Here is a 16,305-nt window from a genome sequence, read left to right on the forward strand (position 1 = left end):
GTCTCTTGAATGGATCTTATATTACACTTTTTTTTCCTTTTTGCCACTCAAAGTATGCTCTGCTGACTTTGCTTCATCTTAAACCCCTATCTCTCTCAGCATTTCAGGTCACTGTGCTACTTCTTATTAATCTCATTCTTGTCCCTTTTCTAATGGATGTTCCTGCCTGTCTTCATCAGCAATCTTACCTAATTAAAAAGATACCTTGTTAAACATTATTGAGTCTGGTTGGCTTCTCGGGACCAGTAAATGCTTCTTAGCTATAAACTGCTCCATTTTTGTGCAGTAATTTATGTTAACTATTAATGATTTAGAAGGACTAATCCAAACAATTATTTCCCTCTGTTGTTGCATGACTAGGGACTTAACGACAACAAGTAATACCAGGAGCTACATAACATACAGGGAAGTTGAAATTAGAGAGTTGAATGAGAAGCTGTTCATTGTCAAAGCGCCTGATCTACAGGTCACTAGAATCAATGGCCAAGAAGAGCTTTCTTTGGCTCAAAAGTCCCTGGGGGATAAGAATTGGATGTTCTTGCTTGCCAAGCCACTAGCTCAGACTTCTGTCTCTCGTGTGGGTTTTTTTTTTTTTTGGCTATTTTGATTATTGCGCATTTGTTAGTATAAGCAGTTGGCCACAAAGATTTCTCTAGTGATGATAACATTGGAAAAATAGCAGGGATATTCTGTGTTCAGCCCATTTAATGAAATCATGAACAACCAACATGATTATGTCTTTACATTTTTTTTTAAAGGGAATTGAAAATATAGCTTTCAGCTATGTTTTTTTCATTAGGGGATTTTTTCATTAGGGGATTTTTATTAAGGCTCTACTAAACAAAATCAGCCTCTTAAACTGATGACAAAACTGTTAGAATACAATTTCGGATACTTCTACAAATGTCTGGGGGAAAATCTATTGCTGGATTTTTCTAGAAATAATTTTTTTTTTGTAATACAAAGATTGTACAGTACTCCATATTGTGCAGAGTCTGTTTATCTTTTAACTGAGACATTTTAGTATAGCCTTTCAAGAACAATAAGAAATATTTAATCTTATTATCATCTTTAGATTATCTCTGCATAAACCCATTTGCCCATTTTATGTGGATGACACACGCACATTGATATGACGTGATATAGGATATGCTAGTGCTAGTTTTGGAGAATGTAAACAGTGTTAAAATGTCCCTGACATGAGGTTCTCATGCACTGTGGATTGTGCTTCCTCTTGGCTGGTGATTAGCTTTCTTCCAGGTTTGACGCCTCCCCTTGAAATCTTGTTACCTTGTTGCTCTCTCTCTAAGTGATCCCTATTTTGCTCTAGGACAGTGGTCACCAACCAGTAGATCGGGATCTACTGGTAGATCTTGGAGCCTCTGACAGGTGATCTTTACTGGTTTGGCCAAGAGGCGGTCAAGTGCCAGCACTTCAGCTGCTCCTTGTCTCCTGCCCTTTGCCACTGTGCCCCCTCCCGCCCCCCCCCCACCCCCCAGGGAACCTTCTGCTTTCTGGGAAGGGAAGGGAGAGGAGGGGGCACTGATGTGAGGATCCCCCTCTTCCACCCTGTATTCTATCTCCAGTGATAAGGGAGGGGACACAACAGGGCTTGGAATGGGGTGCTTTTCTGTATGCTTTTGAGAGTGGTACAGGGCCAGCCAGTGCAGGGATGAGCCTTCCTTAGGCCCACTGCACCACCACCCAGGAGCCACCTGAGGTAAGCAGTGTTCATCTGGAGCGTGCTCCAAACCCATGCCCCAATCATGAACCCCCTCCTGCACTTCAAGCTCCTGCCCTATCCCTGAGCCATCTAGACCCAAACTCCCTTACAGAGCCTGTACCCTGAACACCCCCCTCCTGAACCCCAACTCCCTGCCCCTGGCTCAGCCCAGATTCCCCCCCTCACACTCTAAATCCCTTAGCCCCAAACCAGAGCCTGTGCCCCAACCCTCTGCTCCTTCCTGGTGAAAGGGAGGGAGAATGGGGGAGGGAGAAAAAGAGGGCCAAGTAAGCAGGGTCAGGGCCTTGGAGAAGGAGCAGGAAGGAGGCTGGGCAAGAGTATTTGGATTTGAGATAGATCTTACATTGCACTTAAATTGAAAAAGTGATCTGGTGGTTAAACAGGTTGGAGACCACTGCTCTAGGAGGTGTAGAGTTCTCTTTTTGACTCAGCCCACTAGCCAGGTCACTGTGTGGTTTCCCCTTCTGATGTTTGCCCTTCTCTCAGGGCCAGACTTCTATTCTTTTCACGGGTGTGCTCCTTCACAATCTAATGTACAGATGGTGGCTGCACACTACCTCACTACAAGACTTTCCATTGCCAGATTCTCAGCTTTGTCCTAGTCCAGCCTATAACTGCTCAAGGGAGCTTCATCCTCCAATCAGGAGGCTGCTTCTCCAGCCTATTTTCCGCATGTGGGGTCAATCAAACTAATTGGTCCTTTCTGCGCTTTCGTTTATGGTTGTGAGGTGAACACCACAGCACAGTGACCAAAAATGAGTTCCGTAATTTGTAGCTGATGTTCAACTGAAATAAGTAGACTAATAAAAATAAACCTTTTGCCCACTGGCAATTCTGCCACTGGCATATCTGGAGCACTGGCCAATTCAAAAAAGAGAAAAGTAAAGTATATTAAACTCAACTGCATGGGACAGTCAGAACTCTCAGGAGGTCCCAAAACAAACTGAACTGATGCAATAATGGACCAAGATTTTCAAAAGCTCAGTAGAGATTTTGGTGGCCTTGGTTTCTGTTGCCCAACTTGAGATAACAAAGAAGAAGCTGATATTTCAGAAAGAGTTGAGAACCCCACTCCCCCATAAAATTAGTCACCTCTAGGAAGCCTCAAATGCGACATAATTTAAAACTGAAACTCACAATATGACGAGTTGCTTTTGAAAACCTTGGTCATGTTCCACAGGGAGGGAGGATCTAGGTAGCCTGTGGAGAAAGTGTACACAACTTTAGGGGCTCCCAAAGTGCCATTGTGGGGGCGGGAGGGAGATAAATGGGAGGGTCAGCATTAAGGAGATTGGTGTCCCAAGGAATAAATGGGAGTGAGGCTGGTGGATTGGCTGCTATTCAGTTTCATGGATACTCATCCCTGCATATAAGGTAGGGTTACTGAAAGAAGCTATCATTGCCTCGGGAGCAGCAGAATTTGTAGAGTGGCTTCCTCCAGGGCCATTTTGCAGCCTGGGAAAGAAGACTTTTGGGCTCATGGAATCCACAAGCACAGGTCTGCTAAGAACATGCATAACTAAGGGTATGTCTACACTACAAAGTTAGTTCGAACTAACAGACGTTAGTTCGAACTAACTTTCATAGGCGCTACACTAGCGCTACGTTAGTTCGAATTGAATTCGAACTAACGGAGTGCTTAGTTCGAATTAGGTAATCCTCATTCCACAAGGATTAAGCCTAGTTCGAATTTACTAGTTCGAATTAAGGGGTGTGTAGCCCCCTAATTGGAACTAGTGGGAGGCTAGTCCTCCCCAGGTTTCCCTGGTGGCCACTCTGGCCAACACCAGGGAAACTCGTCTGCCCCCCTCCCGGCCCCGGCCCCCTTAAAGGGGCACGGGCTGGCTACGGTGCCCGTGCCAGGTGCAAGCCTGCCAGCACCCAGCCAGCAGACCCTGCACCTGGCACGGATCGAGCCACCCACCCGATGCCCCCCAACCCTCCCCCTCTTCCCAGGACCAGGCTGGCATCTCCCGGGAGCTTGCCTGGGACCGCAAGAGGTGGGCACCCGCCTGGGCTAGTGCGGACATCGTGGACCTCGTCCACGATCTCCGCACTAGGCACAGGAAAGTGGCTGGCTAGGGCAGGAGAGCTGCCAGCCTGGCCACCCAGGAGCAGGAGTGCATGAAAATCAAGGTGGTCCACTGAGACCCCCGACCCTGAGCCCTGAGCTTACAATGGCCGTCCTGGGTCAGAGCAAAGGTCCATCTAGCCCAGTAGCCTGTCTGCCGACAGCGGCCAATGCTAGGGACCTTGGAGGGGATGGCCCGAAGACAGTGACCAAGCCATTTGTCTCATGCCATCCCTCTCCAGCCTTCCACAAACCTTGGGCAGGGACACCACTCCTACCCCCTGGCTAATACCACTCCATGGACCCAAACTCCATGACTTGATCTCACTTCCCTTTCAACTCTGTTCTAGTTGTAGCCTTCACAGCCTCCTGCAGCAAGGAGTTCCACAGGTTGACTCTGTGCTTTGTGAAGAACAACTTTCTGTTACTAGTGTGAAGCCTGTTACCCATTCCTTTCCTTTGGTGTCCTCTAGTCCTTCTTTATGGGAACTAATGAAGAACTTTTCTGTATGCACCCTCTCCACCCCACTCATGCTTTTAGAGACCCCTATCCTGTCCCCCCTCCGTCTCCTCTTTTCTAAGCTGAGAAGTCCCAGTCTCTTTAGCCTCTCTTCATATGGGACCTGTTCCCAACCCCTGATCATTTTAGTTGCCCTCCCCTCTCCCAGTTTCTCTCTTCCCCTCTCCCACCTCCTTTTCCCAGTCTCCCCCAGTTTTGTTCAATAAAGACAGATTCCATTTTTGAACACAATTGTCCTTTATTTTGTACATCAAGAAAAGGGGCTAGGGAAGGGTAAGTGGAAGGAGGTGAGGAAGGAATGGGGTACACGCCCCCGATGGGGAGGACTGGGCTGGCTCTGCGGGCTTTTGAGGTGGAACCTCTCCTGCAGCCCTCCGATTGCCTCCTCTCCCCAGATGGCAGCCTGCGGCAAGTGCAGCTGGTCTGATGGCCGAGTGCTGTGATGTGCCCAGTGTGGGTACTCTGGGCAATCCAAGCCAGGACTGCTTTGCAAGCGGGGCACCCCTGAGAACTGTCTGTCTGGGGTGGGGGTCGGGACCCTTTAAGCACAGCCCTCGGCTAGCATCTCCACGCTCTAAGTCCTCCTCTGATGCCCTGCCGGCACTGCTTCCGGCCATCCTTAAGCCCTGTTCAGGGTCCACTTAATGTGGACATGCTAGTTCGGATTAGCAAAACGCTAATTCGAACTAGTTTTTTAGTCTGGATCCGTTAGTTCGAATTAACGTTGTAGTGTAGACGTACCCTATGGCGATTTCCAGTGCCCCATCTGAGCTTCTGACCCAGAGCCGCCACAACATCTACCCTTACAACTTCTCACCATAAATATTCAAATGGTAAGAAAAGGGCCAACCTAATCCTTTGTTTTGAGGGAATTACCACATTGTTTTATTCTCATGATACTTGACACCGACATGGACGTCTCCATACTCCATATGCTGTATCCATGTCTGCATGCCAAAATTTGGGTACCTATTTCTGAAAACCTTGGGATAATGCATTTGTTTATTTGGCGAGTCCTATGCAGTTAAACCCAATGGGCAGGAAAAACAGTCAACATCAGCCTTATTGCTCCATTGCCAATTCCTATTTTGCAAATGCATATCATTGCTTCCCCGTGCTGTCTCTGCATGTCCTGATGCTTGTCAGGTCACTTTCACCAACAGCTGACCCTGGACCTTCACCATGCTGCTCTGTCAGCCTGTAACAGTCTCTCTCATTTTGTATGCTATCATACCTCTCTCTGTTCCATCAAAAACTTACAACTGTCCAGAGCATGTGTATGACTCCGCTGCCATTTTAAAACACTAACCAGAAAAGGAAAGTTTTAGATGGGGTAGTCATGTTAATCTGAAATTAACTCCAAGATAATCTCTAATTTTACTGAAAAAGGACAGTGCTAGACATGGCTAGAAAATCCCGCGTCTTGAAGGACCAGCCTATTGGATTGAATCCACTCATTTGACTGGAATACTGGTGCTTTTCTAATTCTGCCCTCTTGAAGTTCACCCTACACATAACACTCTCTATATTCTTCAGTGTTCAATTACTTCCACGTAGTGGAGATTATCTGGCCATCTGCAAAAAGCAGTATATGAAATATAGTGTGCAAATTCCATATCTGCCAGAACTGATTTGCTAAATCTTAGCTATATAAACACTGCAAAAAGGTAGTCAACTGACAGTTAGACTTTCAGTAAAGAGTTATGACAGTTTACAGAGCCCATTCTTGAAGCTCAAAGTCCCATTGACCTTCCTTTAATATAGTCAAAAAGTTCCTTGTCATACCACAGACTGCTTGAAAAATATGACCCAATAAATACTGAATATTTTCTTCTGTGTGATATCTGATGCAGGATGAAAGGTACATGGTGAGAGAAAGTCAGACAGTCCAAGGATATTCTCAGATGTCAGAGACAATAACAACTGACTTGTTTTATCCACAAAACAGAAGTGATGGGGGGAAAGGAGGGATTAAATTGAAAGGTGTTGCAGAGCTGGCAGAATTCCTCATGCTACCCTAACTGTACCAAATTACCATAGAACCTGCTGCTCAGGAAAAAGATTATCTGATAAGAAAGTTCATGAAGCTTTTCACAGCTACTTTGTTCTGGCAATTTCCCATCCTTTCACCTGAAAGCAGTGGCCTAATTCTGACCTGATTTACACCCATTTCTATGCAACTGAAGTAAATGGGGGCAGAAGATTTAAGCCACAGCAGAATTTGGCTTTTAATAGCGAAGATTCATCTGAGGTGATAATCAAATATTTTCAGATGAAATATAAAGGCAGCTCTTGGGTGTGCAAAGAAACAGTGATATAAAAATGTACAGTCATGTTAATAAGAAACGGTGGTGAGTCACTTATGTATGATGTATTAGTACCTGCACTAACAGCTATATAAAAACATAAGAATGGCCATACTGGGTCAGACTAAAGGTCCAACTAGCCCAGTATTCTGTCTTCCGACAGTAGACAATGCCAGGTGTGCCAGAGGAAATGAACAGAACAGGCAATCATCAAGTGATCCCTCCTCTGTCACCCATTCCCAGCTTATGCAAAGGGTAGGGACACCTTTCCTCCCCAACGTAATAGCCATTGATGGACCTATTCTCCATGAATTGGTCTAGTTATTTTTTGAACCCTGTTAAAGTCCTGGCCTTCACAACATCCTCTGGCAAGGAGTTCCACAGATTGATTCTGCTTTATGTGAAGAAATACTTCCTTTTGTTTGTTTTAAACCTGCTATCTATTAATTTCATTTGGTGAACCCTAGTTCTTGTGTTATAGAAACAAGTAAATAATGTTTCCTTATTTACTTTCTCTATACCAGCTATGATTTTAGAGACCTCTATCATATCTCCCCTTAGTAGCCTCTTTTCTCATCTGAAAAATCCCATTTTTATTAATCTGGGATTAATATTAATTTAAACAAGGATATTAAAGGAAGGAATGAGAAGACAGAAAAAAAAAACAATGAGGAAAGGATTCAACAGAGGATAATGGGGTAATTGATATGGTCACATGATAATATCTTATATTGTACACATAGAAACAGTTTATATCTGTCATTATCTGTGGCTAACCACAAGAACTAGATTAAAACCAAAATTTTTGAAAGATCTGGCTCAGTACAACTTGCTGGAAATAGATGGTTTGGAAAACTCTGAAGAAAGTCATCTTGAGGTCTGTGCTGATTTACTCTGTGTATTCTGTTCTTTTCTGTATGCCATTGCTTTGATTCTGTGCACACAAGGTTTATTTCACTTTGTTTCAAAATCTGACCTTTGGTCACTGTTATCAGCGTAATTTAACTTCTCTGAAAAGTACATGAAGCCCTAATGCAATTCAGTGCTGAAAGTAAAGCCAAACCATACTCTCAATTAACTTAGAACAATGTCTGGCCTACTGCAAGACTGCATGTGGGTTTTTCTCCTTTATACTGTTAAGCCAATCAAGACATAATAAGTTGATAGACGTGCACCTGTGTTCCAGGATTTTCTTTTTCTTCAGCTGAATTTACTATAACTACCATCTGATAAAAATTAAAGATTTGAAGCCTAGTAAAATGGAATTACTCACCACAAGTGAACTCTCCATTAGAATTTTGCAAATCATATATCCATAGATTATGAAGCCAGAAGGCACCATTGTGGTCATTTAATCTGACCTGTGAATCAATTCCTGTTTGAACTAGACCTCAGCTTTTAGAAAAAACATCCAGTCATGATTTACAAGTTGCCAGGGATAGAGGATCTGCCACAATCCTGGTAAGCTGATTATGGTTAATTACCTTCAGAGATCACATTAGCTGTCTTGGCTGCAGCATCACACTGGATGTTCATGATCAGCTGATTTTCCCTCATCACTCCCATGTCATTTTCAGAGTTGTAGCCTCCCAAGAGAAACTTCCCCATTCTATAAGGATGGCCTCCATTCTTTGTTCCCAAATGTACAAAAATCAATCTTAGGTGGCCTGTGAAATTACTAAATTTTGGGATCCCCTCATGTATGATCCCTCAAATAGATGTGTGGCATTCACCCTGAAAATATGAATCTCTCTCTCTCTCTCTCTCTCTCTCTCTCTCTCTCTCACTCACAAGAATATTATAACGGGAATTATTTTCCTAACTGCCATTTTATCAGCCTACATCCCAGAATCTGACCCTACCAGGATTCACAAAACCTTGGTTTATCTGTCACAAACACTGCGGGTGCCTACACTTGCTCTGCACCTAATTTCTCACAATAAAAGTTCCATAGACACCCATAATTTTATCTCTGAGCACATGCACTGAAGCCTCAATCTGGGCATCCAGACATCTAAGCCCCAAAGTGATGCACAAACCAGCCCTGCGGGGCCCAATCTGGTAAATGTGCTCAAGGCTTGTCTACAGGATCAGGCACTATAGACAAACTCACGCAAAACAGCTGGGAGGAGATTCTCCCTCATAACTTTTAGCCCAGTGGTTAGTGTACTCACCTGGGCTCTGGGACACCCCCATTCAAGTCCCCCCACTTTCTGAGGGGAAAAAGAATTTGAACCACTCTCAGGTGAGTGGATGATAGAATATTCTGGTATAGGGATCCCTCAATTTCTCCTGTGAAAGAGGAGTATACATAATTTTTAAAGTATAAATCATTTTTAAAGTACATTTATTAGAACAGAGTGAATGCATCTGGGGTCTCCTATCTCCTATCTCCCATCACTTGCTGTGATAAAGTGGGATTTATCACTTGGTGTGATAAAGTGGGATTTTTATGAAGCCTACATGTACCTTGGTTTCCCCTTTATGTCACATTGTTGCAGTGTGGGGATGGAAAAGGACAGTTTGTTCTCTGGGCATGCTAAGAGACATAGGTGTGAGTGTCACCTACCAATGCAGGCTTTAGTTCCCATTTTGATGGAGCAGTTGAGAAGACCATGCCAAATGCAGTTGTCATTGATATCTAATAACCAACATCCCAGAGGGGCATGGATTCCCTCACCTCTCACCAGGGATGCTGCCCAACAGTCCTCAGCTGGAGAACAAAAGCCTGGAGAGGTCTGAGGTGCGGGATGAGAGTTGGCTGCTGGAAGGTGTAGGGTCTCTTACCTGGAGTCTGACCGACGAAGTCAGATAGAGAGACTGATAGATCTCAAACAAAGGGAATCACTATGGCTTAATCTGGGCTCTGGCTAAGCAGAATGGACCTTCAGTTTTGTATGTTACTTTAAGGTCTTTCCATGCCGTGTTCCACTTAATAAATCTTCCTGTTTTGACAATACCGTTTGAATGTCACTGGAAATGCTTGGTGAGGTGCATTAAACTAGGAAAAGCATAGAAGTCTTTACCATGTATCTATCTCAGCTGGATTCACTGAATGGAATTCAATGTGAAGCTGGAGTGCCAAAAATTCAGAGGTCCACTCCAAGGAGACAGTGACGCTGCATAGAAGATGGGGGATCTGGCGCACTGAATGGTTCCTCCTACAGACTACTGCAAAGCTGGTTGCATTGCAGCGATCCTGTGACACCAGGCTACAGAATCAGACTTGTGCTTGCTCTCTCTCTGGCACAATGATACTTAGATGAAACTACTGAAAACAGCACAATCAGGGAAAAGGAAACTGTGGCCAAGGAGACTGGGGTAATTGCCACTGGATCTTTACTGACAAAGACAGATCTACAATTTTATAGTCATATCTTATAGTCATAGAAGACACCCCTCCCATAGTAAACTACATGGACTCCAATGTATTATTAGGACAAAGGAGGGTGTCTACTATCTTGGGACTCAAACGTGTTTCCATTGATTCTAGCTAATGCTTCGACCACTAGCCATGCCTGCTGGCTGTAAACAGGAATCACTTCCCTCTAAATGTTGAGTTATGATGAAAAGAAGTAATGGAGTCTTGGATTTTGGAGGACGAATATACAAAGACTATCCACATCAGAATACTGTGGCTTACTTCATTAAAATTTAATGAGTCGTCACCTCTTTAGGTTTTGTTCTACTCGTGAAAAAGCAGACCCTTTGTATAATAGTCCTTTTGCTTAATTGTTAACTGCTTCTCTGGAGACTGCTAGTGACATTTACCTCTTCTTTTCACCACACATTCACTGTAAGCATTCTGGCTTGTTTTCAGAGATGGAAGAATAACAAAATTGCTACACTACAGACAATGCAGCAGGGAAATCGATAGAAGTCCAGCCTTTTATTTCACATAAAGGCTTTTAGCTTGGTGTGATCATTAATCATTTTTGTTACGACTTGTGGTGGGGGAGATTTCTCCTTTTGAAATTAATTTTATCAGTGTATGTTAAATAGGCATTTAAGGAACATACTTACTTTTCTCTGTTGAATATGATGAATTCTTTCCTCACAGTTTCCAAACACTGCTGCAGGTGTACATTCTTTAAAAACATGAATATGTTGATTGTAAGTGACAGAAATTTGTACACAAAGTCACAACAACAGAACCGACATTGAACAAAGTAGCTTACAAATTAATATGATCAAGTGGCATTTTCATATCCTCTAAGATGTAATATAGTGTACTGTCAGGTTTTTTTTAAAGGAGATAAAAAAGAGAATTCTTGAATATTTTAAAGACTGGTAGTTCTAAGAAATATACACTATGTGAGCATTCAAAACCACTTGAAACAATAACAGAATGTATAAAATACCATAGTATTGGAAATTTGAGCTTGGAAAATGATTATTGTTTATCTCCTTGAAAAGTTTAGGATTTTTATACAAAGAGCATTTAGATGAGGAATGCATAAGTCAAGACTACTACAGAGGAAAAAAAATTAGATTTCCCTTACAACTTTTATAGACATGCAGTATGTGTGCTGCACATTTGTCATCCTAAGTATCAGCTGCAGAGTAAGTACTCCTTATGACTTCTTCCATTCATGTGTGGGAAGTGCATTTGCCAATTGGCAGCAATTTTCTTAAAGAAGTATATTTTAGCATTTTAAGTCTTAAAGTTGCTCAAATTATTTTCATGACTGAAAAAAACTGTTGCTTTGTGCCTTGTTTTGGAGGCATTTTGAGACTGCAGATAAATATAAATTAACTAACATTGGTACTAAATCACTTGAAGAACTGGGAAAATGGAACTTGATTGATCAAATCCTTCAAAGAAAGAAAATGAATGACTACACTCATAGTCTCTGACTTACCAGTGAACAGCTTTCTTTTGTTCCTTCTTTGGATTTGTTTTTTGCAAGTCGCTTTTTCTTTTTATGAAGGGGTTTGGATTCTAAAATCATTTCTTCTAGTTCAAATGTAGGGTCACAATTCAGTCTTCCTTTCTGTTACAAAAGGATACAAAGTTATTTTTTTCAGAATACCATTATGTCTTTTTGCTTGCTTGTTAAATAAATACAAAGGCCAGAAGGGACCATAGACCGGGACAATATTCATGCCTGATGTAACTCTACTGAAGCCCAGTGTATTTGGCCTAGTTTTCTATTTTAAGCATTCCAGCTGTGAAACAGAAACAGTGACCTTCATTTCCAGTAATGAAGTTCCAAGTTTAAATGATGAAGTATAATGTACAAATGGATAGATAGACAGACAGACTCTCTTCTTGCTTATACAAGGGTAAATCTGGAGTGAAGTTTTTCCAGATTTACACTATTGTAACAGAGAGGTGTATAACCCAATGAATATGGAGTTTTCTCCACTTTGTTAAGTAACCACAGAAACGAGGCATGGCCAGGAAGTGATTCAGAGGCATTGCTTGTGCAGAAAACATAGACACTGCTAGATTTTTTGAAGAGCTGAGTGTCAGTTTAACTATAGGACCCCCCTTTGTGGTGCTGGGAATCAGGGTAAAACCCTCTGCTATTGCCCAGAACACTTCATAAAGAGCTGTAATATTTTTATCTAGAGAGAAAATCTTGTAATTTGCTACAGAGAATGTGGTGCCAACATGGGCTTAAATTCAGCACTGAGACCTGCTCCTGTTCCTGCTGCAGTCAATGCTAGGTCTCATCTAAGCTAGAAAGCTATAATTATACTGGCAATCCCTCCATGTGGAGACAAAGCCTATACTGGCAAGAGAGAGCTTTTGTGGATATAGGTTAAACCGCTTCCCTGAGCAAAATACATCAAAAGGACTTTTTCCTAGTATAATTGCACCTCTACTAGGGATTTTGCTGGCACAGCTACGCTGGGAAATTACAGGAGTGTAAACCAGACTAGAACAGAATGAGCTTGTTTATGACCTTTTCGCATAGGGGAAACCTATTTCCATCCAGTGAAAATGGGTCTGTTTGAACAAGATATTCAAGCATGTGAGTAGTCCTATAGAAGCCAAATTGTTTAAAAATTCAGAAATGCTTAACAACCTTATTGAAATAGGGCAAGTGTGAGCTCAGAACCATTCTATTGCTATAGCCCAATACAAGCAGCATACTAACCGGTGAATAAATCAGCAAGAAAGATTAAGAATAAAATCATAAATGTGTAGAGTTTATTTTCAACTACACAGGTATAAAACTGGAGTTCCTCCATTGAAGTTGCTACAGAATCACACTACAGGCAGTCCCCGGGTTACATGGATCCGACTTACATCGGATCCCTACTTACAAACGGGGTGAGGCAACCCCACACTAGCTGCTTCCCCCCAGCAGACGAGGGAGACGCGAAGCTAGCGCCCTCCCCCCCCAGCAGACCTGGGAGACGCGGAGTGGCTTTTCTCAGCAGACACCTCAGCTTGAGAATAAAAGACTGAACGAAGTGAGGTGTGGGAGAATAAAACTGAGCTCTAGAGAAATGTTTGGCTAGAGTTTCCCCTACAATATGTACCAGTTCCGACTTACATACAAATTCAACTTAAGAACAAACCTACAGTCCCTATCTTGTACGTAACCCGGGGACTGCCTGTACTATCACTGGGGAGTGGGAGAGGATTTTATCATGAAAGTTAATGCAGAATTATTCTTCTGTGAGAAACTGAGATTTTGAAATTAGCTGCCATTCTGAATTAGAATTTAAAAAGTCATAATATCAACATTTTTACAAAATAAAATTTCTGAAAAGTTGGTAACTGGAAATGTCAAAGAATTTTTTTTTACATTTTCAATATAAATGAAATGATGTAACATGTCAAAATGAGGTTTTTGTTCAATTTCATTTTTTGTTCATTTCCTAGTTGAAACTGATATTTTTCTGAGGAAAAAGTCAATTTCAACAGAATAATATTTTGTTAGGGGGAAAAATGTTGGTTATAAAAATCTCAACTAGCTCTAGTTTTGTAGTTTGATGGAGTGGACAGTGTTTGGATTCACGAGCTAGTCAATTCTAATCCCGGCTCTGCCACTCCTTAGCTATTTATCCTGGGGAAAGTCACATCATCTCTGTTGTGGCTCTCTCACACATAAAATAGGGATAATCCTGACCATGTCTACTTCACAGATGTGTGAAAATTAATTAATTAATGTCTGTGCAGATCTTTGAACACAAAAGTTCTACGTGAATACTCAGTAGCAGTCAACCAGAGACTCAGCTATTGCTGCTGCAAGAAACTTTTTGGCATAAGGACTTGAGAGCTGCAGGCATGAACCTTCCATTGCACAGCTGTGGGAAGAAAAGGATGACGAAAGGGCACAAAAATCCCAGAGCCTGGGCATTTTCAGGTTTGTAAACAACTGCAAACATGAAAGGTGCAAAAATAAACAATCCCAATGGGCAATAGTAATAAATATAGATATAGATATAATTTTTAAAAATGTAACTGAAAATAGTCACTGCTTTTAAAAAAATCTGACTCTTTTTCTCTGGGAGAAGAATATTCTGTGTGCTAAATTGTTTAGTATACTGAGGTATAGGAATGTAGAAAATACCTGAGTATTTGAAAATACCAGTCTGTGACTTTTTAGCTAGCTCTGTTGACAATCATATTGACTCTAGGGGTGCGTCTACACTGCACCCTAAACTTGAAATAAGATATGCAATGTGCGCAATGCAAATTGCATATCTTATTTGAATATTTTATTTCTACACAGCACCAAATTTCAAAATATAGCACTATTTCGAGCCATTCCTTTACCCTTGTGCAACGAGGTTTACAGGGATGGTGAAATAGCATGCCTGTTATTTAAAAAAATATTTCAAAATAATGGAAGCAGCCCTTGGATGCAGAGTACATGTACCATAGGAATAAGCAAACCATGTCAAATCTGATAAGTCCTTCCTTATCATACAAACTGATATTTTTAAATGACCTAACAAACAATGCCTGTTCCCACACATTGTGTACCTACGGTCTCTTTGAGTCCATGCTATTTTTTAAATGTTTCAGCTATTGGCTGAACAGATCCTCAATTCATGTACTGATGTACTATGGGTCAAGGTAAAACAGTCAATCACTCAGTGATTCTTTTGGAGAAGTGTGTGTGTGTGCGCGTGTGTGCGTGCGCAGACATTGCTTAAGAGCAGCCTTGACTCACAGAAACAAAAGAGATATAAATTGTTATAATTACTATGGATTTCAGCAAAAATTCATAGACGTAATTCAAAGAGTGAATGTCGATCTAGTTAATTTAGGGCGGGTCCCCACTAGCATCTCAAGAACTGATTGACCCCTTCTTGTTACAATGAAGTGCTCCTCTTCCTTCTCCCAGGCTTATTTATACTTATGAACAATGATAAAAATTTTCAACAAATTTGTTTTTTGCCTTTTTTATCCAGTTTTGTTTCCAGCACCACTGAATGAACTGTCTCCTTTTCTACACATTTCACTTATGTATTTTAAAATGAGTTCTGCACCCCTAATTTGAGTTTGTGGTTCACATGCAAGATCTAAAGTCACTTGATCACATCAAGGGGAGAATAAACAAACAAGGAATCAGTTAGAGCCCTTCACACACAATGCCTTTTCCTTTGCCGAACACTCTCCTGGGATCTGAATGGCAGCAGAGAAAGTTCACAGGAGGCTAAGGAAAACCTATTTTATTTATAAGGTTCCTTTTCTCTTTCTGTCAGGGCCATGAAGTGGGTTGAATGACCTAGTGGCCAGAACCAGGAGAAAATTCAGGATTGTGTCCATGCCAAGGGTCAAAGCCAACATCAGCAATGAGGGGCAGAGTGAGGAAACAGGAAAGCTATCAGGAACCAAGCAAGGAGGCAAGGTCTTGCTCTGAGGTTTATGTAGCCACAAACCTAGCAGGTAGGTGCTCATACAAGGGGTCAGATAGGAAGAAACTTTATACTCAAATGGTGTCCAGTCAGCAATTTGTTGTTAATCATCTGACTCCACTGGGAAAACAGATGTAGCTTTTGATATTAACAGCAGTTCCCTCATCAGCCCTAGTAGCTTGCTGGCACAATAGCCCATTAATCTAGGATTTGACACTCACGACATCCATTCTTAAGATATTTCTCCAGTTTGTGGGCATGACAAAATCTTTATTTATTTTGAAAACACGGGTGAAACTAGTGAACTTGAAAGTAGGAATAAGAGATCCTCTGGAAAAGGGCTTTATTCCGGAGGATCACGCCAGTCTAGACACTTTTTTCCGGCTTTTCCCCAAGCCGGAAAAAAAGCGGCGGACATGTTTATTTAAATCCCGCGGGGGATATTTAAATCCCCCGCGGATTTCCCTATTCTGACTTACCTGCTTTGCATGACTTTTCCGGAATTAGGGGCCAGTCTAGACGTAGCCTCCATGTGTAGAATAACTTTTGTTATGTGCACCAATATGGAGGTGATACACAACAGCATTTCTGGACCCCTGAGCAAGGTGAGGGGTGGCTCTGTGGTCTGGGAAGGGCTGGAGCCTTGAGTAGAAGGGGCAAGGCAGAAGACCAGCCTTCCCCCACCAGCCTTCAGAGCCATCCAGAGTGCCATCCAGAGCAATGGCAGTGAATTAAAGGGCTTGGGTCCAGCAAGGAGCCCAGGGCCTTTGATCACCAGGTCCTGGGGAAGTGCCCTCTTTGGCTTCCCTGATGGCAGGCCTGGTGACAAATCACCTCC

The 16,305-nt window shown here is 42.3% G+C and overlaps 1 protein-coding gene across 7 annotated transcripts in view; it reads right to left on the reverse strand.

The window, feature by feature from the left end:
* STK32B (serine/threonine kinase 32B) overlaps nucleotides 1-16,305 on the reverse strand; it is a 291,208-nt gene that overhangs the window by 35,512 nt on the left and 239,391 nt on the right. For 4 of the 7 annotated variants that reach the window (XM_014576105.4, XM_014576106.4, XM_075930750.2 and 1 more), the window contains 3 exons: nucleotides 11,504-11,635; nucleotides 10,665-10,729; nucleotides 2,882-2,944 (listed from right to left, as the gene is read on the reverse strand). In XM_014576105.4, the coding sequence (XP_014431591.3) occupies nucleotides 2,882-2,944; nucleotides 10,665-10,729; nucleotides 11,504-11,635 (260 nt within the window). The remainder of the gene's footprint in view (nucleotides 1-2,881; nucleotides 2,945-10,664; nucleotides 10,730-11,503; nucleotides 11,636-16,305) is intronic. The other 3 variants (XM_075930748.2, XM_006128198.5, XM_006128199.5) reach the window with 1 other exon arrangement.

This window comes from Pelodiscus sinensis, chromosome 4 (genome assembly GCF_052426305.1).
Source record: "Pelodiscus sinensis isolate ZL-2025 chromosome 4, ASM5242630v1, whole genome shotgun sequence".
Classification (NCBI taxonomy): Eukaryota; Metazoa; Chordata; order Testudines; family Trionychidae; genus Pelodiscus; species Pelodiscus sinensis.